The sequence below is a fragment of the Crocodylus siamensis genome, chromosome 8 (genome assembly GCF_052110815.1).
Source record: "Crocodylus siamensis isolate JL-2025a chromosome 8, ASM5211081v1, whole genome shotgun sequence".
NCBI classification, from domain to species: domain Eukaryota; kingdom Metazoa; phylum Chordata; order Crocodylia; family Crocodylidae; genus Crocodylus; species Crocodylus siamensis.
This window is the reverse complement of record NC_143402.1, coordinates 73,336,677-73,363,263: the sequence shown is the minus strand read 5'-3', so window position 1 is coordinate 73,363,263 and position 26,587 is coordinate 73,336,677. Positions and strand designations below refer to the sequence as shown.

At 41.5% G+C, this 26,587-nt stretch overlaps 1 protein-coding gene across 3 annotated transcripts in view; it reads left to right on the top strand.

The window, feature by feature from the left end:
- Nucleotides 1–26,587, top strand: part of TEX2 (testis expressed 2) — a 114,759-nt gene that overhangs the window by 58,405 nt on the left and 29,767 nt on the right. For all 3 annotated transcript variants that reach the window (XM_090059555.1, XM_090059557.1, XM_090059558.1), the window contains exons 3-6: nt 15,133–15,333; nt 16,229–16,565; nt 20,617–20,864; nt 23,627–23,776. In XM_090059555.1, coding sequence (XP_089915681.1) covers nt 15,133–15,333; nt 16,229–16,565; nt 20,617–20,864; nt 23,627–23,776 — 936 coding nt within the window. The remainder of the gene's footprint in view (nt 1–15,132; nt 15,334–16,228; nt 16,566–20,616; nt 20,865–23,626; nt 23,777–26,587) is intronic.

Genomic DNA, 26,587 nt, shown 5'->3' with positions numbered 1-26,587 from the left:
CATGGGATATGAACAGGATTCCCTGCTCCAGCAGCTGTTCCAGAGCCTGGGAATTTCCTAGTGGCACTGGATGCAGAACAATGCTAGATTGAAATGTGTGTTCTTGCAAATGATGCTACCGCAAGTGCTCTTATACTTGGGAGCAATGATTTGAACTCCGGTTTGAGATTATAGGCCTTGCTTACAAGAGATCTGAAAGCCAAATTACTAATAGTTGCAAAAAGTGTTTGACTTTATTGGGCTGCTAGCACAACTTTCTTACAAAACCAAGGTGGGTTTGGTTATTCTGACAACAGATGTATTTGACTACCCATATCTCTTCCCTTTTGGTCTCTGTTCCCTGCTGTTGACATCTTTGTTATCAGCTTTCTCTGTTCCAACAATCACTCAGGGAAAGCCTGAGCTTTATAAACACAGTGCTTCTCATCCCATATCCAAAGCACTTTGTTACTCGGGTTCCCTATCTGTAAAGTGGTAAAGTGACTTGCCAAAGTTCAGATTAGATCATTACATTAACTGAGTTGGCAACAGATGCCAGGTGTCCTGCGCCATTGGTCAGACATTTTCTAGCATTCTGAAAATCACTACATGATTTTGTTTTTTCTTTCGCATTTGGAGTCCAAGTGGAGATTTTGAATTCCACACTCATTTTCTGAGCTGTCTGGATACCTGTCATAATTCAGCCAGACCTGCTTTAAATACAGTGCCACTTATAATTTACACCAGCTTTCACTTAGGAAGAAATTACCCCTTATCAAAATGGATGCATGCAGTAGCTGAAGGTGCATATGATGTATTACACTTAAATTTTCTAAACTACAAGCTATCCAAATTTGGTAATAATTAAATGGCATGAAATGGTATGTCACTTAGATCAAGATGAAGAGTTGCATGCTGGGACCTCTAATTTTTAAGATCTGCAGCACTGAAGGTCACTGCAAACCACATTCTAGAATTCCAGCTTGAATTTTGCTGTCTCCATCTTAAATGCATCAGATGGTAGGGAATGACTTTTTTTCATCTTTCTGGAATGATGGGAGCAGTAAGAGTAGTTAAGAGTGAGAGGGGAATCGGGAGCTTGCATTAGACATGGCTGAAGAAAGTAGGCATCGCGTGATGTTGCTACATACTGTTTCTTGCTGTGACGTCTTTCCACATTGGAAAAAATAGCTTAATTTGTGTATTGAAATAGTGTTCTTATCAGGGGCTGATTTGGCTTCTGTTGGAAGAATTTTCCGGTATTGCATCTGATTTGACTTTAAAAGGCTTTTGTTGATGGGAGGAGCCACTTTGCATTATGTGGCAGTAGCACAATGTGCTGTATTGTTCACTGCATTTCAATGCACTTTGTGTTGAAGAGTTTCAGCTTTTAGGCTGCTGGTGTTGCCAGGCAGAACATTCTGCATGCTGAGTGCTGACTAAATATTTCAGAAATCTAACAGTGGCAGGCAGGAGCATCAGCATCAGAGATGGATTTAACTGGGTGTGCTTCTGACTTCCCAAGACTGAAGATCCACCTTTTGACTTATCTGGGTCTTTATCTCTGAAAAGCTGTTGGTGCAACTGAAGGCTCAGTTTTTCATATCAGAAGATGTATATCCTGCCTCAGACAATATATTGTGGGAATAAACCGTGCTGAATTCTGAACAAGTGCAAACTCTAACAATGTGAAATACAGAAAATCTGAATTCCTTTGCCCTAATAAATGGCTGAGTATTCCAGGATTGCATCCTTTTTGGGTGGTATTTGGCTTAGGCAGGAGGCTGCACTGATCTCCTTTGTGGCTAAGTCGTACCTCAGGTTATCATTCTCCTTTCTCTCTGCAGTTGTCTCTTCCAGCAAAAATTAATCCCTCTCTTCAGCTTTTGACCCAGCACCCAACCATCTCTGCCAGCTGCCACTGACTCTGTTCTGGATGACTGCTTATGTCATCCTTCAAGTTTGAAGAGGTAGTGAGCTGGAGGTCGGATTATAGCTGACATTAAATATCACTTCACACATCCTTGCCACCTTTTCTTCTGTGGTTTTGATCAACATAATATCTTTTGTTTAGTCTTACCAGGCAGGCACCAGTACTCTATGCATCATATGTCCCTGCTGACTATTGCTTAATGCTGTTGTCTCTCACTGTACCCGCTCTTAGTGTTTTCTGGTTTGAGATGCAAGAGTAATAAGATCACATGGTTATATAAACTAAGAATAGCTACAATTTGACCATGTCAATTTTCATGGTAGTTCTGTATCACTTTTTTTTCTTCCCTGTGCCTATTGTTACCTTCCCATATGTAAGTTCGGTGGGCTATATCTCAAACTCCATCTGTTACTTAAGATAATATACTAGCTTAGTATATCAAGTATATATTAGTATATTTTATTACCATAATCTAAAACAGTATGGGCTAGCCTGTTTGGCAGGCATGCCACAAATTAGCCTCATAGCTTTCTCAAGTGCCAGTCTGATTCCTTTCTCTTCCCTACTCTGCTTTCTGCTTCTTCTGCTGAGCTCCCTGCCCAATTTTGGTGCTTTGCTTTCTGCCCTCCATGCTGCTGTGCTGCCCGTGCTCTCCTGGCCAGATGCGTGCCCGCACACGTGCACCTCTACCCCTTATGGCATCCATGCTGTAGGTTGTCCACCTCAATCTAAAATATATTCCCTGTTAATAATCGAGGAAGAAAGCAGTTTTGACTGCTTTATGGACTGAGGAGAAAGAAATGGATTTGATTTAGTGACATTTCCCCATTGTTTAGATAAACCCAACACTTGTCCTGCTGTACTGTTAGTTACTCTTTTTTTCCAAATCTGCCAGTCAACTAAAGAAAATATGGCTACTGTTTATGTTGAATTGCAAAATGGCCTTTTAGGGATGTTTAGAATCAAGTGGGGGATTCATGTTAAAGAAACTTGTTCTGTCAGCCTTAGTGGCACTGCTGATCATGTCCAAGTAAAGAAGGAATCAAGCCAAAAGAGCCATATTGAAAACTTTAAATGAGCTGGATATCCTTGTTTTCCTAATAGAAAAGGAGAGCCTGCCTGGAGAAAGGACTTGATTTCTGGACGCAGAGATAGGAGCATTTGCATGTATGTGGAGTTTTTGTTTCTTGTTTTGTTTTCCACTTACCAGGTTTCTCTGCAAGTCAGACTTCTCCCTTTAAAAGCAGGTGGACACTGCACACATGTGCTTGAAACATTTGCTTTGACCCTGCCCCATTTTGTATTTGCTTCTACAATTATAGTAGTTAGATTTTATTTGCAAGATAACTCCCATTAACTCTTTTTGAGACTGCATTTCAGACTGTATAACTTGGTGCCAGTGTACTAAGTTTGTTTTGAACTGTGTAACCTGCCATTGTCAATGGGCCAGTTCGAGCAACCTTTCACCTGTTAATTTGTCCCCTTTTCATGTAGCTTTAAAAACTTTTCTATGGTCTCTTTCCTTTTGACTGGGAACTAAAATCCTTTAAATGTCCTCCCAGATCTATAGAGTCTTTTTGCTAGATATCCATGTAGCATGTTATATTCATCATTGATCAAGAAGAGGCTGTTTTATTGCTTAGCTTGGCTTGACTTGTGAACAACTGTAAAAGAATCCTCAAGTATAACTATTTTTTTTTTTTTCTTTTTAACTTCCACAAGGAGGACAAATTTTGAGAGAAGGTTGTAGGCATGAAGTTAGTGTTTTGTGCAGACAGTTCTATATGAACTGACGGGGACCTTTTAGGCCCTGATAAAATATTGAGAAATGTTATACTGAGTTAAGCATAACCTTATGAAAAGCTTATTTTTCTTTAAAATTCAATTCAGTGGCCATTTTTGGTTGTACCACAACCTAATATGATTTTGCAAATTCGGGATATGTTTTCCGTAAGTACTGTATTTCACATGTGCCTCCATCAAAACAAGCACTGATCAATTTACACATCCTTTGCAGGATGAGAGAGAGTCCTGTTATAGATTAAGCCTTTAGGAAAAATCAGATTTATGCACCAGCTCTTCAAAGCCCATTGGTTCTGCATTCTGGTCTGAGAATTGCTTTCATGCCATTATTATAGATGTTAAAAATGAGCCTGCTTTATGGAGCTTTAAAAATTGGAATTCTGCCAAACTTATGCCAGGGCAGAGGGTATTTTTATACCATCATTTGTGAATTCTTTCCATATACTTTTTTTATTATTTATTTATTTATTTATTTAGTTGCATTGCCATCTGATTCCAAAGTAGGGAAAATTGCTAAGATATCTGGGTAACCTTTTATTCTTCCCCCTCCCTAAAGCAATGTCTCTGTAATTTAAAGAAGTAATATAATTTTCTGCTGTTTTTATTGTTACTCCAAGTAACAAAACGAATTTAAACCACTTTGTGTCATTAAAAGGGAATTGTTGCTCTTATTTGGAATTTCTGTTTGCTTAGTGCAGAAGTTCCCAACCACTGGGCCACAGCTTGCGAAGGGTTGGTTGCCGGGTTGTGGCATGAGTTTTAACCACTGCTAGTTTCCTCCTTTTATCCTTAGCAACTAGTGTTAGCCAGCTAGAGATGTGTATATATGACTTTTAGCTGCTGTTGTTTCTTTGTTCCTAGCAACCCCCCCACCACGTAAAAAATAAATTTAAATATGTAAATTAAATTGTTTCTATACCTGGTCCAGCAAAATTCTTCGAGTGAGTTTGCTGGTCCACAGTATTAAAAAGGTTGGAAACCACTGACTTAGTGATTTCACTCCAGTTCTTCTCTGGTGCAGAGTTGCACTGTATCTGCTTTTGTTGCTCCGTCTATTCTTGATGCCCTACTTCTGCAAACTTTCCCCATCAGTGTCTCTAATTCAGCTTCATAAATGTGCCCACCCACCATTGCATAATTTACAAAGTTTAGAAATTTTACTAGATACAAAATAATCTCCTTAGAAAGATTTGAGAGGGGAGGGTGCACATGTCTGGTGATACCTTTGGTGAGAACTCAGGCTCTTTAAACTCCTGTCTTCAGAGAAGGAGACCTTCTGCAAGGCTTACTTACCCAGGTGCAGGCCTTGAATTTTGGTGTAGCAGCCCCCTGGCACTTGAGCATCCAAGATGAGATTATACTTTTCAGTTGCAAGGACCGTTGTTTCCATCCACCTCGCTTACTGTGGTCAGCTGGATCAAAGATGCTGTGAACTGCAAGTGAAGTTTTAAATGACTATTACCCTGTAGCAGGGTTAATCCATTTTATTTCTACCTGAGTGTATTTTTTTGCATTCTTTCTCCAAATAATGACTTGCATATCAGTGTACTTGGTCTTGCATGCAGAGCTGCTAATTCTCAGGAGAGAGGACAAATAAAAGGTGTGCTGGAAAAAGAGGGATCTTAAACTAAGGCTCTTGTAATATAGAATTTACCTCATTGAACAGTTCTGGTTCAAGAGGTTCTACAGCCTGCCTGGAAGTGCAGGGGTGTGTGTTGAGAGCAAGTTGGAAAAGGGTTGAACATGAGACTTCCCCATTATTCTGTTTTACAGGATTTTGAATACCAAGCCCTACCTCTTATGATGATGTTTTTTTTGGGGGGGGGGAGGGTAGTAACAGTGGAGTGGCTTTAAGTGAGATTGAGGCCCCGTTGTGTACAAACACTTGCAGCAAGGAGAATATAATCTAATTGCACAAAGCAGAGGGTGGGAATTAAGGCAGGGAGATTGGCACTTGCTGGAGTGCATGCAGGAAGCTCCAGCTCTTTTGACTCTGCATAATGTTTTTGTTCCTGTGGCTCAGTCAGTCATGCAGCAACCACGCTTTACTGTGGCAGTGAAGGGCACAGTAAAATTCTGTCATTTTGTTTGAGATGGTTAAGGCACAACATGCATTACAGTGATTGAAAGGGTTTTGAGTGTCCCAGATCCCTTTTGGTATTCTATAGGACACTGTCCTTAAATAAAGGAAGGAATAAGGAGACATTTGCAATTAAAGGATCTGATTTAGAATAGGATTTAGTTTTCATTGACATTCACTGACCCTGAAAACCTGAGGTTTTTGGGTTTTTTTAATTCCCTAGCAAAATACTCTTGTCTATCTTTCTATTTGCTCTAGAGGCCAACTACTATCCATCCCTGTCCTCTTAAGCCTCTAAACTAGCACTGAATTTTTGAGGTTCAGACTGTCTCTTCAGTTATTTCCAAGGTTTTTTGTTTGCTGAGCCTGATCCTTGGAATTTTTAAAGAATGGGTGAGATGTACCTGTCTAACAATCCTAGAAAAGTGTTTAATTTTGCCTGGAGCAGGGGGCTGGACTAGATGACCGCTGAAGTCCCTTTCAGCCCTGCTTTCCTATGATTCCATCTTGGCCAGTGATTTTTTTTTTTTTTTTTTTTTTTTTGATTGGGGCTGTCCACCTTCCAAACAGTTGGGGGCTGCGTGCATGGGGACCACCCACCATATGGGGTGCACCAGCATGGGCCCCTGTTGCTCTGTGCCACATGAGCATCCCCTTTCTGCTGCTGCACTGTACTGTGTGGGTATTCTTCTGCCCCCACTGTGCTGCACCCTGGCCCCCACTCCCTGCCCCAGCTACAGGTTCCTTTGGCTAACACTGCAGCTGGAGCAGCTGTGGAGAGCAACTGGGTGGGAGCCCAAGGGCCACATGAGACCCCCAAAGGGGTTAACTAGTTGTACAGCTAAAATCAGGGCTGTCGTCTTCTCCGGTTTTAAGAACAAACATCATTCAGATCCAACAGGATAGTTTACAGTACAGGCAGTCCTTGGACTTAAGACATGAGTTTTCAGGAACCAATTGTCATAAGTCAAAACGTAACTCTCTGAACCGATTTTCCCATAGGAAACTGTTATAATGGAGGATTGATTCCTGAACCAAGGCCCAATACCCTGTTTTCTCCAAAAATAACCAGGAATTTTGTACTCAATCAATTATAGATGAATAATATAGCTACATTAATGTAGTTATATTGTAAATAGCACTCATATTGATTTGGAAGGATTTCTTCGAGGTGACTTTACTGGACTTTTTTTTGAAGGGTTCTTGGCTGGAGTGTTCTCAGGAGTCTTGGCTGCAGGTTTTTCTGGAGTCTCGTCAGCTTTCTTAAAGAAAGTGTCCTAGAGAGTTTGGACAGATGTTCTCCAGGGAGATGGGCGACGCAGAGAACTTGTTCGCTGACGTGGCATCGGATCAAGCGTTGTAAAGTCAAAATGGATGTCAGAAAGTTGAAACAGGGTGTCAGTTTATAAACATTGTAGGTATGAAACGTAAGTTGAGGGCTGCATGTAGTGTAATGTGCTCAGACCACTTCACGTTGCAGTCACCTACAACAGGTTTGATGCTTGTCTACTATAATGTAACCAGTTGGCAGAAGTCTTGGGGAATGCAGGAAGCAAAAACTCTATTCTCTCTATTTATTTGAAAAAAAATCTAGATGGAAAATGAACAGACCTGGATTAACGCAGGGCCCAAGGCATGTGCCTAGTTCGCCTACAAGTGAAGAAGGGGGTCCAATTGTGCTCATTTTACATATTATAATTATTGGGTGAAAAAAGTAATATAAATATACAGTCGAGTCACATCTTACGTGTATTTAACTTACACAAATTCAGCTGTACGTGCTCGGCTGCTGGGGCTGGCTGCTGGGTGCCGGCCGGGGCACGACGCGTAGTGCGGCGCCGCGTGGTATTGCCTGCACGCGCCGGCATGACTGGGGGGCGGCAGCTTGCTCACACTTAGCTGGCTGCCCTGGCGGGATGACGCAGCAGAGGACAAGAGGGGCAAGGAGTGTGGCAGGAAGGGCGATTTCAACTATATGCAATTTTCACATTACATGCTGACTTCAGCATGTAACCCCCACGTAAGATGCGACTTGGCTGTAGAGTATTAAGTAGTTTGTTTGCCTAGGGCCTACTAAAAGGTTAATTCAGCCCTGAAAAGACTTCAAATTGTATGTTAAAAGCTTGGTTTCCCACGGCTATGTATTCACTTATGTTCCATGTATTTCGAATACATAATCCTGTTGTGTTTTATTTTACTGCATCTGAGACTTTGAAATAGGATTTTGACCATTTTAAGATTCTTATGTCTCTGCTTGGTAGAAGATACCAACTAGAATACCTAGACAGACTCAACATAATTGAAATAAATGGTATTTAAGTATATGATATCTAAGTCTTGGTATAACAAATGGGGAACATGTGTATACATACATTCTAGTCATAAGAAAAGTTCTTTACGGTGCGTGTGTTCAGGGTATGGAACACCCCCCCCCCCCCGGAGGTGATACAAGCACCTACTCTGGACTCCTTAAAAAAAACAGGTGGATATATTTCTTGCTGGAGTCACTTGATCCCACCTGATTTCCCACCTATGGTGGAGGGCTGGACCCAATGATCTCATGAAGTCCCTTCCGGCCCCTAATGTCTATGAAATCTAATGTCTATGAAATTTTGTATTTAATTGAAAGTTCAGTTGTTTGAGAGATGTAACTCAAAATGAAGTTGCTGTTCTGTGTTTTATAGAAGGCTTTCTGCCTCATCACTAATTTAAGATGATAAATCCTTGGCTTCATGAACAATTAATTCTTGGATCTGATGGTGTAAAATCTTAACTATATATAGGACAAATCTGGGAGCAGTTGTCAGTCAGAGCACAGTTCTGATCCTTGTCTGTGTTTTATGTCCCTTGAGATCTTTTAAAACCCAATGAAGCAGCTGAAACGGTGAATTCTTCCTAAAGAATGGTATTACTGGATTGTCTTGGCAAGCATACATGTGGCTGTTTAATATGAATAAAATTTGACGAATCTGTTATGTGGGTTGACTAGTGTTTGTTTGTAGGGTGGTTTTTATTTAAAAAAGAAGAAAGACAATAAACCCAAAATAATCCCCTCACCTCAAAACCCCATATTTTTATTGGAAGATAAATATCATACAGAAACCACATGGGAAAAGTAAAATATTCTCAGCTAAGGAAAGACTTCAAAAACTTTTTTTTTTTTTTTGAGGACTACAAGTTTGTTTTGTGTGTTTGTTTTTGGTGCATTTTCCCTGGACGTACCGTTGCTCTTTTATAAACTTCAGAAAACTTAATCAGCACAGGGGTAGGGGCAGAAGAATGGGTGTTCTTTGGGGTTAAGGTGCAGAACCAGATGTTGGCACATCTGGACTCTGTTTTTTGACCCTGCTGCGATTTCTGTCCTTGAAGAAATCATATGCTGTTTCTGTAGCCATTTTGTTATCATTAAAATAGCACTTCTCACAGGTGTTTAATGTTAAATTTAGCATGTTGAAAGCCTCGGACAGAAGATGCTATCTAACTGTAAAAGGTTAGTTAGTTTCTAGATATCAGATAAGTGTGTAGACAAGAAAAGGAAGTTGAACTTTGCTTCAAAAGCAAGCACAATAAGGTGTGGCTTTTGCACAAGAGAAGAGCAAGAGTGATTACAATATAATCTTTCTTTATATTTGTTTTGTATTTAAACTAGTGGCCAGAGGCTCTGATTGGAACTGAGGGCCTTATTTTTCTAGACACTCTACAAATGTATAGTAAAATGCAGGACAGATCTCAAAGCATTTTGGCCTTCACTTTTAGGAGATTGCTGTATTCAAAGGTATCAGACATACTTACCTTACTGAAGAAATGGCAGACTTTTCTAATAGTTTCATCTCCAAACTGGATTCAGCGTGAGGAGCAGAACTGCCAAAGACTGTCCCTTGGCGCAGAATTCTCTTTTCTTTTTTTTAATCTTAGAATGCCACACTATAGCGCCCCCCCCCTCCACCTGTCATTAGTAATTGAGTTGGTCATATGCCTTCAAAATAATAAGCTGAGTCTGAAAGAAAAGACCAATTTCTTAGTTTAATTCCATTCAGGTTGGTAGAATTAATTATACCAGGGGTGAGCTAGGCCTGATATGTCTGGTATTCATCTGGCAACAGTCTGTTCTTGTGGTTCACTTAGGTTTTGGCATTCAGATTGTATCTAACAGTTTCATTACATCCCTTGAAGGTAAATACACACTCACTAAGCCTCTTCTAATTTTTTGGCAGTTTAGACTATAAATCTTATTCTGCCGCGTTTGTGTTTTTTATATAGGTCGCTGGCAACCTATGGCCCATGGGTTGGATCCAGCCCAAGGACATGAGGCTTTGATGACAGCATTTGGCAATTGGAGGGTGGGGGGGGAGTGCCAGCTGTGACTGCTTTCCCCATGCCACTCTGAGGACTAATGCTGTCTGCAGCTGGAGAGATGAGTAGTGGCAGGGTCCTAGCACCTCAGACCTGAGGAAGAATGCATTGCATTTGAAAGCTTGCCTAAGTCTCATATGAACCTTGACGTTGGTCCAATAAAAGGTATCGCCCACAGAAATCCTTGGCTCTCGCATTTCCTGGCCATCACAGCCATGACATCACTTGAACATTACCATTTACACAGCAAAGTATTTCTCCACTTTCAATCAAACAATATTCTTGAAATGAATTTGTTGCAAAAGGGTGGAAGTAGCCTGTTATAACGCCTGTGAGTACTTGAAGGCAGTTGGATACCTTTAAAATTGGGTTAATTCAATGCTAATAGATGCTAATCAGTCTCTTTGGAAAGACTGCTAAGTGACTTCTTTAAAGAAGTGATGTTCTGAAGTTTGGCTTGTCATGGAGCTTGGCTAGCTTTCATTACTGAGCTTGGTGATATCTTTGTGCAGTAAACTTGATATTTTGAGTAGATTGACTCTACTGGAACCATTGTCAGTTTGTCATATTAAGTTGTAGTGTGCCTTTGACCCAAAATTATTATACAGTGTAACTGCATAAGTCTGGCATGCTTGGGACTGAGCACCTACCAGAAATTTGAAAATTCTGGATTTTTTTAAAACCAGAGTGGCGGCTGGTCATGGAGCTGGGGTGAGGGGGAGTGGGCCAGTCTGGAAGCGGAGGCGTAGAGTGGTGGATGGTGATGGCCGCCATCATGTGCAAGCTTCCTCCTCCACTGCTCTGGGAATGGCTGCCGCTACTTCCCCGATCTGATGTATTTTTTAAAAGTACCAGATTTTTGAGAATTCCATATTTTTGATATCTGGATTTATGAGGTTATATTGTACTGAAAAAAACCTTACTAATGTCTGTTCTTAAAGGGGCTGCTCAGCAACTCTTGATCATATTACTAATCCTACTGGGTTTGGTTGGGTTGAAACTCAAACATTTTTAGTTTATACACATTCCCTCATCACTGGAAAATATTGAATTCTGTCAGAATGCTAGAGTTTTTTGCCCCTGCTCTTTAGGTTGTTTGATTTCAAAGGAGAGTTAATACTGGCAACATGGAGGAGGGAATCCTCCAGTCAAACCAGAAAATTGTTCTTTTACTGTCTAATAGCATTTAGCTGATAAATTGGTACATCTACTTGTATGAATAATATGGCTGACCTTTCCTAAATGGTTTCAGCCAGTAGTTAACAAGACCATTTCAGTCTAGTTCTTCTGATAACTAAACACTTTCTCCCAATTCCAGCTGGGAGTTGAAGGGAACTACTGACCTTTTGCAGATGGAGATCACAGGATCAGTCTAAATAGAAAACAGCTGCAAAATAGCATATGACTGTGGCCATTGTCCTTCCTGAATTACCAAATTTCTTATTTTATTTTATTTTTTTTTTAACTGCTTCAGGAGTACAAAAAACCAAACAGTTCCTACTCCTGCCTTTCCCTCTAAGTAAAGAAACCCATTGTTCCAATATTGTGGAATAACTTGTCTGTCACTAGTGGACTGTGACTTCAAAGTTGCTGTATTTTAAGTGCTGCCTAATAATTTTGTGTTTTGTCACATGGCAAAATAGTTGCCCAGAATTGAAAGCTTGCACTGGATTCCTAATGAGTGTTTTGCAGGAACAAGAATTTTGGAGAGACCTTTTTTTAAGGTGAGAAATAGGGGGGGGGAAGTAACAGGGCTTTCACAAAATTTTACATTTGTAAAGCAGGCATCTCGCAGAGCAGATCCACTTGGGGTAGTAAGAGGAACCCTAATTTATGTTGGGAAATCATCTATATAGGGGCAGACTCCCAGAACATTTAACAGACGTTTCTCTTCTGGTTTCAAACCATACAGTTTTTCACCTACTGGTGAACCACTTTCAAGATATTTCACAGCAAGGAAGTTAAAAATTGAGTGTAAAAAGAAATTTCGCGTGTTTAGAAGTACAGAATGGGCTGTGTTCTACCAGCATCACGTTTAGATTGTATCCCAGATATTGGAGTAATAAGATCTGGATTTCTTAGCTTTGTTCTTTGAACTAAACTGTAAGTTATTTGTTAGTGTTTGAGTTTTGTGCAGTAACTAGGTGTTGCTTGATTGCCCCAGTTTGGGGTTGGGCAGTGAAAAGTCATTTTTGAAAATAATGGCCTCATTCCTGTAATTCCTGTAAATTGATGTTTGTTCCAGGAAAAATAGTATATATTAAAATGAGCCCCCTCGTGTATTGAATCTAGAGAATAAAGGAATAAGTAGTACGAGAATTTTTAGAAGCATTTCTGTTTGACTGGCTGATTACAGAGCTAATCCAGTTATTTTAAATGTAAAGCCTTAGCACATGGCAAAGATCAGTAAAGCAGAGTAGGGCTCTTCTCATTCCATTTCCTGCCAAGCCAAGGGACAGAGGGAGGAATATGTAAACAGTGGAAACCAAGGCGCATCTCTCCTGTCTCGGTCCTCCTTTTTTGTCTGTCTTCTAGTTGAAAGACGTTTCTGTTACTGTGGGGAAAATGTGATTATCTTCAATACTGTCCCTTTCCTACTGGTAATGATGTAATGTTAAGCAATCGTCCACTGTGGTGTTATCAACAAAAATACTGTCTAATGATGCAGACTCGCTACTCCATCACAGAAGAACGCTGATTGATACTGCCGTTGTGATAGTGGAGAGAATGGACAGGATGGGAGGTCGAGTACCTGGGATACTGAACTGCGACTTTAGATTGGGGTTCACTTCCTTGCTCTGCCACAGACTCACTGTATGACCTTGGCCGTGGTTAAATAGCTTTAACTTTAGTCTACCCCTTTCCCCAGTTGCCTGTTACAGATGGTGATAGTGCTTTCGCAATAATATTGATTGTGGAGATGTTCAGCTACTAAGGTGATTGATTCAGTGTAAATACCTAGATAAAACAGCAGTGTTTTTGCAGTTGACTTCTCTGTTTTAAGGTGCTTGTTTGCACTCTTCTTAATTACTAAGACCCATTCTTGAAAACTGTCATCTGTGGATTCTCACTCCTTGTCTTAGCTTGTCAGGAAGAGATGGGCAGAGCGTATTTGACTTTTACAGCCAGAACAAAGAAATGGGAGTGTGAGCCAAGCATCATCCTGGCGTTATGTAGTCTCCACTGGTGTAAGCGTTGCCTTTGAAACACTCCGGTTGGTTCTATCTCACCTGTGGTCAACGATGACCATGTTAGTGCCATCTAGAGCTCTTGTTATCTTTCAGCCTTTGCAAATCATTTGGGCAATTCAGCTGCTTGAGTACTAGAGGCAGGCTGAGAATTGGGGTGATGAAGTTGCTATTTGTAATCTGTCTCCACTGTGAAGAGTTACCAAGATAAGGGAAAGAGTCTACACTTCCTCAGTTATTACAGAAGCTGTAACAGGTGACGGACCTGAGGCAAAACTGGTATGGGAATCTTCAAAGAAAGAAAATGAGTGTATGTACATGCAAGCTTCTATTTCTTTTGAAGTGTCTGAGGCTGCCTGAAGACAGATCTGGCCTTGGCTCTGATGTGGATGAAAGGGATGAAGGTGAGACCAACTTCCAGAGGCATGGCCATGTATATGCCTCTTGATTTCACCAAGTGATACAGAGGCAGTTCATGGGGGAACTTCATGGGGAGCAAATGGAAGCTTCTCTAGATGTCTGTAGACTGCGCGCATAACTTGTGTTTGCATAGAGTAAATAACTTGCTCTGACTCTGGCACGTCACATGGTGTCCTTGTGCTTTGATAAGTCCAGCTGGAATTTCTGGATGAAATTCAACTGAAAACTAAATTTTTTGCTCAAATTTCTTGGCTTAATAACTTCCAGAAAGGAAATAGGCATTTGTGCCTAATACAAACAGCAAGCCTGCTGTGTGTGCTATAAACCAGACTGTCTTCTTTAATGCACTTGTGTTTAAACAATAGTTGGACATGTTCCATGTAGGCAAAACCTAACTATAACATTTCTCCAGGAAGCCAACTCTGGTGCTGGTTAACTCTAAAAAGGTGTGGTGGTGGATTTTTAATTGAAATGTCAAAGCTGAGTGACTTAGAATTGCTATCGAACAGGTAAAGCTTTAACTTTCCCAGTATTGTGTTCATAGGTTTTAATGAAAGTCATGAAATGAACAGAGGATAGGTATCGCAATGCTGTAATAGCTAGAAGTCCTCATGAACATATGGGATGTTTGTTCTGAGAGACTCTGGCTGTAGCTGCCACGGAAGCGCAGGGGTATTTTGCAGGTTTTGGTTAGGGAAATTGTTTTTAATGGAGTAGCGTAGCGTGTTGCAGTAACATGTTAGACTTCTTTGATATGGTGGCTTATGCAAGATCTGTGTGTGTATGTGGTTCTCCTACTTCTTCTATTTGCTGGCCACCCTTACCTTCTGCAAGGTTTTATTGTGTAGTTTTCTTCAGGGCACAGCATCCCTAATCCACTTGTCCTTGACTTCTTTTAGCTATGAGGATGTTTGGCATGTTGCAAGAGCAGACTTTTGAGCCACAAATAGGAGTCATTAAGATCATGTTCAACAGGCTAAGGAGGAAATATTGATTTAAGTAGAGCTTGGCATCCATAGATCTTGCTGCATTTTGATAAAAGCAATTAAAATAGTTATCCCATTTGCACTGATTAAAAAAAAATTGGTACATGCAGTAATAACTAGCACAAAGTTGCAAAGAAGGCCAGTGCTAGAGGTAGGAGTACAGTCCTGGTCTTTTGACTTCTAGCTGGTGTCCCCATCTCTAGAGACTTCCTTGAGGACAGTTCTTTGTAGTAGACCTCTTGTGCCTTTGCATTCATTTTATGTGACTTGAATTGGGGAAAATCTCTGCCTTGCTACAAATGGTTTTGATGACTCTCTTGAATGTCTAGTTTTTGTATTGTGTCAGGTTGCCAATAATTTAAATAATTTGCAAGTATTTTTCTTCTCTAGGGATGGATGAATGAAATTTATAATTATGATCCAGAAACTTATCATGCTACATTGACTCACTCTGTTTATGTGCGACTAGAAGGAAGCACCTTAAGACTTTCAAAACCCAATAAAAATATTTCCAGAAGGGCTATTTACAATGAGCCTAAGCCTGATGTCTCCTACATCAGCCAGAAAATTTATGAGCTTACAGACAGCAAGGTGAGTTTCTTAAATTTTACTGCTGTTTCCCATTAGATTATAGTGCTGTTTCCCATAAAGAAGTCTTTGCAGTGAAATAGACTTGCAGTATTTTACATTATTAATATGCTGTTATGTATATCAATTTTGTTTTGTTTTCTTTTCTCATGTCTTGCCCACCATAGGAACATCTAAATACCTCAAGAAGAATGGGCTTGAGTGTTATGTAACTAGGCAAGTTTTTAGTCCTGCACAAAGCAGAAATTCCTGTAAACTAATGCAGTGTGGGAATTCTGTGCATCATTCTCTGTATATACAGGAACATTACATGGCAGTTTTTGAGGCGTGCAACCAATTGCTTGCTTCAGATTGGCACAGTCTTTCCTTTGATCCAAAAGCAGGAGGATTCACAGACCATGGCGAGTGGTACAGAAGAAGATCGGGAAGGTGGAAAGCAGGGGCAGTTCTGCTGCGTCATCTTCCTCTTTCTGTTGGAGCCACTTCCTTGCAGGCAGTTCTTTGTAGTGGGGTTGAGGCTGGGGTGAGGTCTTCCCTACACAGCATTGCCTCTCAGCGTAAAAATGAAAGCTAAGACTCTCTAACATGTTTAGGTTCTCACAATCCTAAGAACTGCCCCAGCAAAATCTTTTGAACAAGGCTCATCGCTGTATTTCCCCTTATTTGTCAGAGGACTTATCAGACTTGAGCCTGATGACTTTGCAGTGGGTTGAGTGTGCAACCCCCTACTATCATTGCAGTTCCATTGACTTGAGCGTATCACAAGAGTAAGCTTATGAACTAGACCTCCATCATGTTATTGCCTTTGCATAATGCAAAGGATCATGAATTAGAATGAATAAGATACATCTAGAGAAGGTCTACATGAATTAATCTAACCTTCTAACTTGGCCTACAGATCTATCTGGTTCCCAAGAGTCTGGCACGAAAGCGAATTTGGAATAAAAAGTACCCTATTTGCATTGAACTTGCTAGACAAGATGACTTTATGGCTAAAGCCCAGACTGATAGAGAGAGCTTGGAAGAAAAGTCATCTGCAGAAAAAATAGACTTAAGCAGTGAAGAATCCAAGAAACCTCAGGATGGAGCAAAGTCCACTATACAGAAGGATCAGGTGCTTTATCTCTTTGGAAGAACGGGTAGGGAAAAGGAGGAATGGTTTAGGAGATTCCTTCTGGCTTCCAAGTTAAAGTTGGACGCAAAGAAGCCATTCACTTTATGTGGAAACAAGCCAGGTAATGATTCTATATGTGTGTGTGTGTATATGTATATGTGTGTATATGTATAAAAAGGGCTTCGTCTGTCTGTCCGTAATGTTTTTAACCAAATGCACGTGCCACCGAGAGGGCAGGTGGCGACTGGCTGTGCGGGCCTGAGTTTGAGCTGGGGAAGTTTGTGGTGGCAGCGGGGCTTTCCCATGCCTCCCTGCCTGAGAGCGAAAGGGTGAGTCGTGGTGGCTTTCCCTGGCCACCCATCCCCAATGACCCCCCGGCAGAGCTGGCAGGAGGAGGTGAGAAGTAGGGTAGCGGCTGTTGTTGGGGCCAGGTGGTAGGGAGGGAAGGGAGTCAGAAGGGGGCCCTGATAACAGCTGGCATGAAGGGGGGGCAGTGGGGAGGGAGGGAGGGAGGATGTTTGGGCACAAGGCTGGGGGAGGCGAAGGGGGGTGGTCATGGTGGCAGCTGGGAAAAAAGTGAGGGAAGCGGGGAGGGGAGGAGGGGTCACAGTGGTGACCCCTCCTCCTCACTGGGAGGCCTGGCCCTGAGGTGGAGGTGCCTGGCCCTGGCTCTGAGGTGGGTGGGGGGAGTTCCTACGCTGGAGGAGGAGGTGGTAGCAGCAATGATGGAGGGAGTCTTTACATCAAAGACCAACCCCAAAGAGTGAGTGGGGTGCGAGGGGGGTTCATGTAAACACTCCCTGAAATCCATCATTCTTCATGGGCAATTAGCTAGACTTCTGTAAGTAACTGTATTTATTCTTTTAAATAAAGTGTTTAGAATGCAGTTACACCAGTTACAAAAAAAGTGTCCCTAAAACTATTTTTCTACTCTCAATTTGTAAAGAGCCAGCTAAAGTATTAGCTCTTGGAAAGCAAATCCAAACATAATCATGCAAAATTAGCTATTCCATTAGATTTTTATAGTGAGTATGTATGTATTAAAACTGATCTGCTTTGTTACTTGAAAAAATAGTTTTAATAATTTTCTTTATCCTTGCCTCTTGTTGTAGTTTCATAGATGTTAGGGTCAGAAGGGACCTCAATAGATCATCAAGTCTGACCCCCTGCATAGGCAGGAAAGAGTGCTGGGTTCAGATGACCCCAGCCAAATGCCCATCCAACCTTTTCTTGAAGACACTCAGGGTAGGGGAGAGCACCACCTCCCTTGGGAGCCCATTCCAGATTTTGGCCACCCTCATTGTGAAGAAGTTCCTCCTAATGTCCAGTCTAAACCTGTTCTCTGCTAGCTTATGGCCATTATTTCTTGTGACTCCCAGGGGCGCCTTGGTGAGTAGAGCCTCACCAATTCCCTTCTGTGCCCCCATGATGAATTTATGGGCAGCCACAAGGTCGCCTCTCAACCTTCTCTTGCGGAGGCTGAAGAGGTCCAGGTGCCCTAGTCTCTCCTTGTAGGGCTTGGTCTGCAAGCCCTTAACCATACAAGTGGTGGTCCTTCTCTGGACTCTCTCCAGGTTATCCACATCCCTCTTGAAGTGTGGTGCCCAAAACTGGATGCAGTACTCCAGCTGCGGCCTGACCAGCGCCTGATAGAGGGGAAGTATTGCCTCCTTGGTTCTGTTTGTCATGTATCTGCTGATGCATGATAAAGTGCAGTTAGCTTTTCTGATGACTTCATCACACTGATGACTTGTGTTCATCTTGGAGTCCACTAAGACTCTGAGATCCCTTTCTGCTTCTGTGCTACCGAGCAGGTCATTTCATAGGCAGTAGGTAGGCTGGACATTTTTCCTCCCTAGGTGCAGCACTTTGCATTTCTCCTTGTTAAATTGCATTCTGTTGTTTTCTGCCCATTTCTCCAACCTGTGCAGGTCTGCCTGTAGTTGTTCCCTGCCCTTTGGTGTGTCCACTTCTCCCCACAGTTTTGTATCATCTGCAGACTTGGACAAGGGAGTGAAGTGTACTCTGCCCAAGTCACTGATGAAGACATTGAAGAGTATCGGTCCAAGGACCAAACCCTGCAGGACTCCACTACCCATGCCCTTCCAGGTCAATACCGACCCATCCACCACCGCTCTCTGTGTATGGTCCTGTAGCCAATTTGCCACCCACCCGTACTGTGTAATCATCCAGGTCACAGTCTCTTAACTTGTTCACCAGTATGGGTTGGGATACAGTATCGAAGGCCTTCCTGAAGTCTAAGTAAATGATGTCAACCCCTACTCCTGTGTCCAGGTGTTTTGTAACCTGGTCATAAAAAGAGACTAGATTAGTCAGGGATGATCTACCTGCTGCGAACCTGTGTTGGTTTCCCCTCAGCATAATTTTTCCTGCTGGGCTCTCACGTATATGAGCCTTAATAATCTTTTCAAAGACTTTGCCAAGGATGGAGGCAGACTGACTGGCCTATAGTTGTCTGGATCCTCTTCTTGAAAATAGGGACCACATAGGCCCTTTTCCAGTCCTCTGGGACCTGGCCTGTGTGCCACGAGTGCTCAAATATTCTTGCCAGTGACTGCACTGACATCAGCCAGTGCCTTCAGTACCCGTGGATGGAGCTCATCCGGGCCTGCCAACTTAAACGCATCCAGTCCTTCCAAGTGACTCTGCAACATCTCCGGGTCAGGGCTTGGTAGTCTGGTGCCTAGCTTGTGCCTCTCTACAATCCCATTGTGAGACTTGTCTTGCCCCTTGTTTAGGAACACTGAGGCAAAGAACTCATTGAGGAGTTCAGCCTTGTCCCCCCGTCTGTCCCCAATTGCTTTTGCCCATTCAGTAGTGGTCCTATTCCACCCTGGGCCTTCCTTTTACTCCCTATATATCTGGGAAAAAAAATGTTGCTATGCTTAACTTGGGATGCCATCCTCAGCTCCATGGTAGCTTTGGTCTTTCTAACTGCCTCCCTACAACTGCGAGCTGAGGAGGTATACTCCTCTTTAGTAATCTCTCCCTGTTTCCACTGCTTATATGGCCCCCCCTTTTTGCCCTTAGGCTGCTCTGGATTTCTCTGGTCAGCCAAGGAAGATGTGAACATTTTACTGGCAGGGTTCAGTTCTGTGCTCCTGAATGAGTTTTGTGTTGTTTTTGTAAGTAACTTTAGTGTGCTTGAAAGTTAGTTTTGCTGCCCCTCTCCCCCTAATCCTTCTATTTTAAAATACCGAGATTTTCTGTGGTCTGAATTTATAGTAAGATATTTTAGTTAAATGCAGTGAACGCTCTCATATAAAATTTCTCATTCCCAACTACTGAGAAATGTAGTATGTGATTGGAGGGCTTTTTAATGGATACTGTAAAGCTGAGATCTAATGTTCCGAAGTAGTTGATTTAAAGCATTCTTTGACGATCATAAGTTTCCTGATTTTTGAATCCGATCCTTTTCCCACCCATCTTTTCTCTATTAAAACTTCTTTTTTTAAATATATAGTTAATATGTCTGGATTGTTGCTGCTTAAACTGTAGATTCAAAGGTAGTATCATTACACATTTTTCCTGAGGATTTTAATTCCAATCAGAATTTTTAATTGATATAACCCTTATTCTTAAATTACAAATTTAAACTTTAAACTTCTAGATACAGATTTTTGTTGGTGGTCCCTTAAGTCTGTATTTCTATTCAGCATTCCCCAGCAAGATAACTGAAAATCTAAGCTTGTTTTTGTAAGTAATTTCAGTATTCTTGAATGTTAGTTTGTATTTCCTCTCTCTCTCTCTTTCTGTTGTGCTTTCCCCACCCCATCTTCTATTTTAAAATACCAAGATTTTTCTTGGTATCTTTCTTGCAGATGACCATAAACTTGTTTACATGTGGATTAAGTAATCAGGAATTAGTCATCCGTTACATGTGGTGCTGATGAACATTTCGTCATTCTAAATGCTTAATGCATTTTGAGTTTAAAGTAATCTAAACAGAAATACGAATATAAGGGAATGGGGAAAGGTGCTTCACCTTTTATGAAACAAATTATACCTGTACAGTTATTTATCCTTCTTGTTAAATAACCAAATGTCACAAAAATGATAGCTGTGGCTCTTGCTTGCTACTTCACAGCTTACCAATTATTAGGTATGTTGTTGTGGGTGCTTTGTAATGACTCTTGCTTCTTTTGGTTTAGGGTTCTTGCCAGCACACAGTAGAAGCAATAGTCAGTCTGGGATGCTCACACATAGCCGCAGCAGTAGCAAAGGAAGTGCAGAAGAAATTGTGTCTCTGCCTAAGCAAAAGGACCTGGCAGGCAGCGTGCGACAAAAAATGCTTTTGGACTACAGTATGTACATGGCGAAGTGTGTTCCACAGGAAAGCAGAAGTCCTTCTGTTAGTCCAGTCCCCAGTGCAGACAGCAGCCCTACTGCTGTGAAGAAGGTAACACTTTTTCTCTGAGAGATGTTTTTAAGGTTCGCTTGCATTTTCAGCCTATTGTTTGTTTTGTGGGTTTTTAATGCATTTCCCTACATACAATATAAATGTGTCAGCTTTGAAGCTTAGTTTTCAGAACAGAATAAAGCTGACTTTGTAAAAAAATGGCACTGTGGGTGATCCATGACTGTTCCTCAGTAACCCAAATCGTCATATTTGTTTTCTTATAAGGGTGTCTCTTGCAGCTTCAAGGCCTTCAGGCTCCATCTGGGATTGCTAAAGTTCTGTTAGCTCTTATGTGCTATGGAAACTGGGTCGTTTTGTAAAAAAATCTAGACTTTTAATACAAAGAAACTTTCTTACAGCTGTTTAGAACACAGTCTCTCAATATTTCAGAATAAGAACTTTCATCATATTTGCTGCTTGATCTGTTAATTGCGCTGGAGCTGGATATTGCCTTTTAAAAACTGAACAAAACTCATACCTCTGTATTAATAAGCATCTTACAACCATCTTAGGATAGCTTTTTCTAAAAATTAATGAGTGGAAAAATATGGTAGATGGTAGCTACTTTTGACCTCCTGAAAGTTTAAATATGCAGCTAATGTTATGTTTTGTACTAAGACATGGTGTCACCAGAGATTTGTTTTAAACTAGAAATAATAGGTAATGTATAGAATGGCCATATCATCCTGTCAAAAGGTTTTGAAAAATTTCTCCAGGTAGATTGCTAGCATTTTCCTGGAATTTGGGTGTGAAAATTGCCCATGCATAAGTTTTTTTTTTTTTTTTTTTATTTTTTTTGTTTTGTTTTTTTTAAGATGCCTTTCTTTAAGGTAATCATTTAATAAATCCAGTAATAGAACAAGTTCATTTAGAAGAAAAACAAATTGGACATATCCTACATGAGATATTTACTGTGCAGTTGACTAATTAACTGTGCAGTAAATGTCTCAGTGTCTACATATGTGCGCCTATTAGGGTACACACAGCTACTAAACTCTGCAGCAGGGTAATACTTATAAATAAATGTACTTCCCTGCTATGGAGCTTTTTCATGCACAGCAGCTCATGTGTGGACTCTGCCCCAGCTGACTGGGACATGAGGGTCTTCAGCGCAGGGGGCTGTTCACCAGCCCCTCTGCAGCACACTGAGCCCAGTTTTCATGGTAACCTGGAAGCCCCATCACAGATCATGTGCAGTTGCTGCAAGTACTGTACAGAAGGTCCTCACCCTGAAGAGACTGCACTACATTCCAAGTGGTGGGACAGATCTAGTGCAAGAAGCATTTGTTTTAAGAGCACTTGGGTGAAGGGCTGGCAGCATGTTTTTTTTAACTTCTTGTGAGTAGATTTGGAGGGAGAAGAGAATATGCACACCCATATCTTCATACATGGCCAAAATGTATGTAATGCCCAAAGTACTTTCCTAAAATGCTGTTCCTTCACACTCCTGTGAACTAAATGTTCTCTTCTGGGAACCCTTTACTGAATGGATCCTCTCCCCAGTTCAGAGCACTTAAAGTACTATGTCTTCTAAGACTAGCAAGTCTCTGACATCTGACCTTTCACAACAAAAGTATCTAGGAGTCAACTGCTGAGTAATCTGAGCTGCAATTTCCAGTGGTGAATCAAGAACCTGGAGTTCAGGGATAAAGTGGAAGGACTGGACCAGTTCTTTAATACTGGAAGTTAACCAAGAGGGAAGAGTTCAAGGAAAAATCAAATACATTCTTCCTGTTTTCAGGAGTTCTGACTCCCTGGATCTGAATTGTTGCAGGGATTCAAACAGAAATGCAACAAGTGAAAAGAAATTGAACAAATATGTAAATGCCAGCTATTTCAGAAACCTTTTCATGTCTCCAGTCCTCACACAGGCAAAATGTGTAGGTCCTTCCTAAGAAGTCATTCCATAACTGGATTTTAGGACCGGGGGAAGAACACACAGGATTTTCTTCCTAGTGTCTTGCATCTTCTCTATTGTTCTCCCTTTTCTTGCTGAACAAAACTAAAAATGTTTAGCTAATTTATTTTTGTTTGTTCTTTGTTTTTTCCTGGATTCTACTAAAGCATGGGTGTGCACAGGAAAGAGACCTAAGCTCTGGTTAAAAGTCTATCACCTAGTGGGCACACCTACATGTACCTCCCATGGCACAGTTGTTACTGCATCATCATTTAGTACTTGCTTTAGGAAGTAACAGCCATTACTGTGCTGTCCTGGTGGTGCACAGTTATTTTTAGCAGCTACATTGCTGTACCAATATGCTATAACGAGGTAACTTGTTACTACAGTGGTGTAGCGTTGGCATCATGGTTTGTGCCTGCCAATGCTATATTGCCATAGTGATGACCTATGTTGCCATAGCGTGTCACTACAGCAACGTAGCATCACGTGTAGATGTGCCCACTATGTGCTAAAAAAGTTTAGTAATTTCATACTAAGTGAACATTGTTGCCATGAGAATTTAAAATGATATCTATATATGAACCATTGGTATCATGAAAACCTTCCTCCATTGCTAGAAAAGGCCTTAAAATCTGTCTGTGGTTTTGTCTGCAAGAGGAAATGTCCTTGTGTTAGCAAACACAGAGCCTAGAATTGAGCATGACCCCTAACGACTTTAAAGATGACAGTTCTTCTCTACCCTGCGGGTTTAACTTTGATAGTTAACCTATACTGAAATACTAAGCAGTAAATAGACAGTCTGTCTGAACTGAGGTTCGGATTCATTTTCATGGCTGAATGACCTGTTGTTTTGTATTGTCAGTTGCCAGACACTCACCCTGTAGCTGAAGAAGAGGAACAGGAGGCATGGGTAAATGCGTTGCTTGGAAGAATATTTTGGGATTTCTTAGGTGAAAAGTATTGGTCTGATCTGGTGTCCAAGAAGATCCAAATGAAACTCAGCAAAATAAAGGTACATCTCCTGGGAATTTGCACTTGCCTGTTCCTAGTATCAGAAATGTTTTCAAGACTGGAAATAAGATTTGTTAGAGAGTTTATTTACTGCACATTTTGGAAAATACATTAACTTTTTGAGTTGGCTTCCTGCGTCCTGTTTGTTGTCATTGTCATCCTTGTATTGCAGGATTGCCAGTTTTCCAGTACATAGGAAAGTTAGCAGTGAGATGACTGAGTCCAATCCAAGTTCCACATACTCTGATGCACAAAAGAGTGGGCAGAGACATGATGCAGAGTTTGATCTAGCTCTGCCACACATTTCACAGATTCACTGGAGTTTAGGGCTGGAAGGGACCTCGTGAGATCATTGGGTCCAGCCCCCCTGCTCTGGGCAGGAAAGACTGCTGGGGTCAGATGACCCCAACAAGGTGTACGTCCAGTGAGACCTAAGTCAAGTCATTTAGCCTCACTGCCTCAGTTTTTAAAAGGATTGTAATTATTGACTCCTTCAGAGGGGTGCTGAGGCTGAACTAATGAATTTTTGTAAACTTTCTGATAGAGGTAAAAAGTGTTTTCTGTGTGTTTTAAGCATAAATGTGCACAGTGTATTAAGCCTTCCTGATGTGCAAAGCTTGGGCTGTTATAAACTGATCGGCATACAGTGGGTTAGCATGTGGTTCAGCATGATGTTTGTTCTGTCACTAGCATTATAAGCAGGAAACAAAATGAAACCTGCTTTCAGAAATGGCATGTTGCTGGTAAGTGGGGGGTGGGAACCAGATAGTTGTAATGCTGCTTCATGAGCGCACTTTGAATTCAGAAAACCATTATGTGGGAGTGGTGGTCAAGGCAACAGCTGTCTACAGGATGAAGGGGTATAATTGTGTTACCTAATAAACAAGATTGTAAGGAGGTAAGCTTTTGACTGACTCTCAGGATCTGCCTCTTACATTCTCTAACTTCCAAATAACAGCAACTAATAACAGGTTTGTTCTTCTCCTTGTTGGCGGAGGCATTCATCAGCCTATTTCTGAATGCAAGAGAGGGAGTAGTCCTACTGTCACAGCACTGGAGTTTTAGCTGCTGAAAGCAGCTGAGAGATGATGCAGCTCATGCTACTGGAGTTAAGCAATAGCTTGACTCCCACCAGGGCTGTTTGCAGTCACTGGTACAGGGTATTTGAACAGTCTGTTGAAAAAAATTGGGGAGAAAAAGTTGGAATAGTAGGGACAAAATGCTAATAGTCTCTCTAAATAGATAAGGTGGCACTTTGCTGACTTCTGCTCTGAGCTGTTTTTGCCTGTGAGCAGTTGGTACCAATTCAACTCATTTGATGAACTGGGGATACATCTGTGTCCAAGAGAGCTGCGGAGAAGCATGTCCTGCCCCCTTGCTCTCCTTAATTTCATGCCAGACTCCCAATATGTGGTATCCTATGCACGTGCCAAAAACTTCTGTGATGGGGAGACGGAGAGTGTCACTGGGGAGTGTACTCAGCATTACTCTTAGTGTACTCTGGGAGATTTGGTGTGTGCTGAAAGGGAGGATTGGGCTTCTCAGCAGCAGTCTGGAGCTTGGTATGGAGACAGTTTAGATGAGCCCTTAGTTACACTCATCTCATGTGGGTTTGTGTCTTTATTAATGGTGTCAGTGTAGTCCCCAATGAAGAGGTGTCTAAAAACTAACCCCTAAAACATGCCTTTGGATGGCAGCCTTCCTTGGGAGAACTAGAGGTAGAGAACTGACTTTGGATTGACACATGGCCGTTCTAGAAATCAGGTTGGAGGCAAGGGCAGGGAAGCTTCTGGGTTGGGGTTTGGAGCCAGTCTCTCTAATCGTGGAGTCTGTTTTTCCCCAGCCATTCATCTCTTCATGCATCCAGGCAGAATTCACTGACAGTTTCTCAGAGCAGCTGACTTTGCTTGGAGTTGTCTGCTTGGTGTCCTACTCAGGACTTATTTTGATCCTATGATCTGCCTCTGTCCTTGGGTTCATTTTGTCCCCTGGCACCATTTTCAGTCCTGAGCTCTGTGGCAGCTCCCTTAGTTGAGGGGCAGGGATCTTGTTCTGAGGAGTTCTGCTCGCCAGTCCAAGATTTGAATAGACCAGCACTATTTGTGAGCAGTAAATAAATACATGCTACTTGATACTTTAAGCTTGATGACCTAACCCGTGCAGGTAGTTTCCTTTCGTTTGATTCTTTTTGGAAGATGCTTGCAGAAAACACCTCTTCCTAACTCTACTTTTTATCTTAAACTCCTATTTTTTTTTTTTGTCTGTGACAACAATTTTTGCTAAGGATTATTTTAAATAAACTAGGCTGTTCTATTAGATTACTCAGGGAGGATTTTCAGTCTGGTTTTGAAATCATTATCGCTTAACTTTCTTTCATGGGGCCACTCCTCTATTAAAGGAGCGACTGGATAAATCTGTGCATACTCTTGTCATCTCAGGTGCCAAATGGTTTTCCCTTAAAGCCTCAGAAATGTATTTTCTTTGAGGAAACTGGAGGTTGAGAGTTTGAGGTGTGACAATATCTGTCTGAGTTGCTTCTGGGCTTGTGGCTCTAAACTACCCCTAAATGTCCTTTACGCTTCAAATGTTTTAGTCTTGTTGAGTAATTGCTTTCTGTTTTTGAAGTCATGTATGCAGTGGTGTACAGATTGGTTGCCCCCCAAGCACTGGTGGTGTCATGTGGCTTCCAAAAAGTAAAGGCCCCTACCACTGGGGGAAAAAGAGAACATTGGCCGTTGGTCCTAGGGTGTTGCTGAGGTCATTCAAACCCCAAATACGTACTCATAGTACATCCCAGCAGGTCAGAACAGCA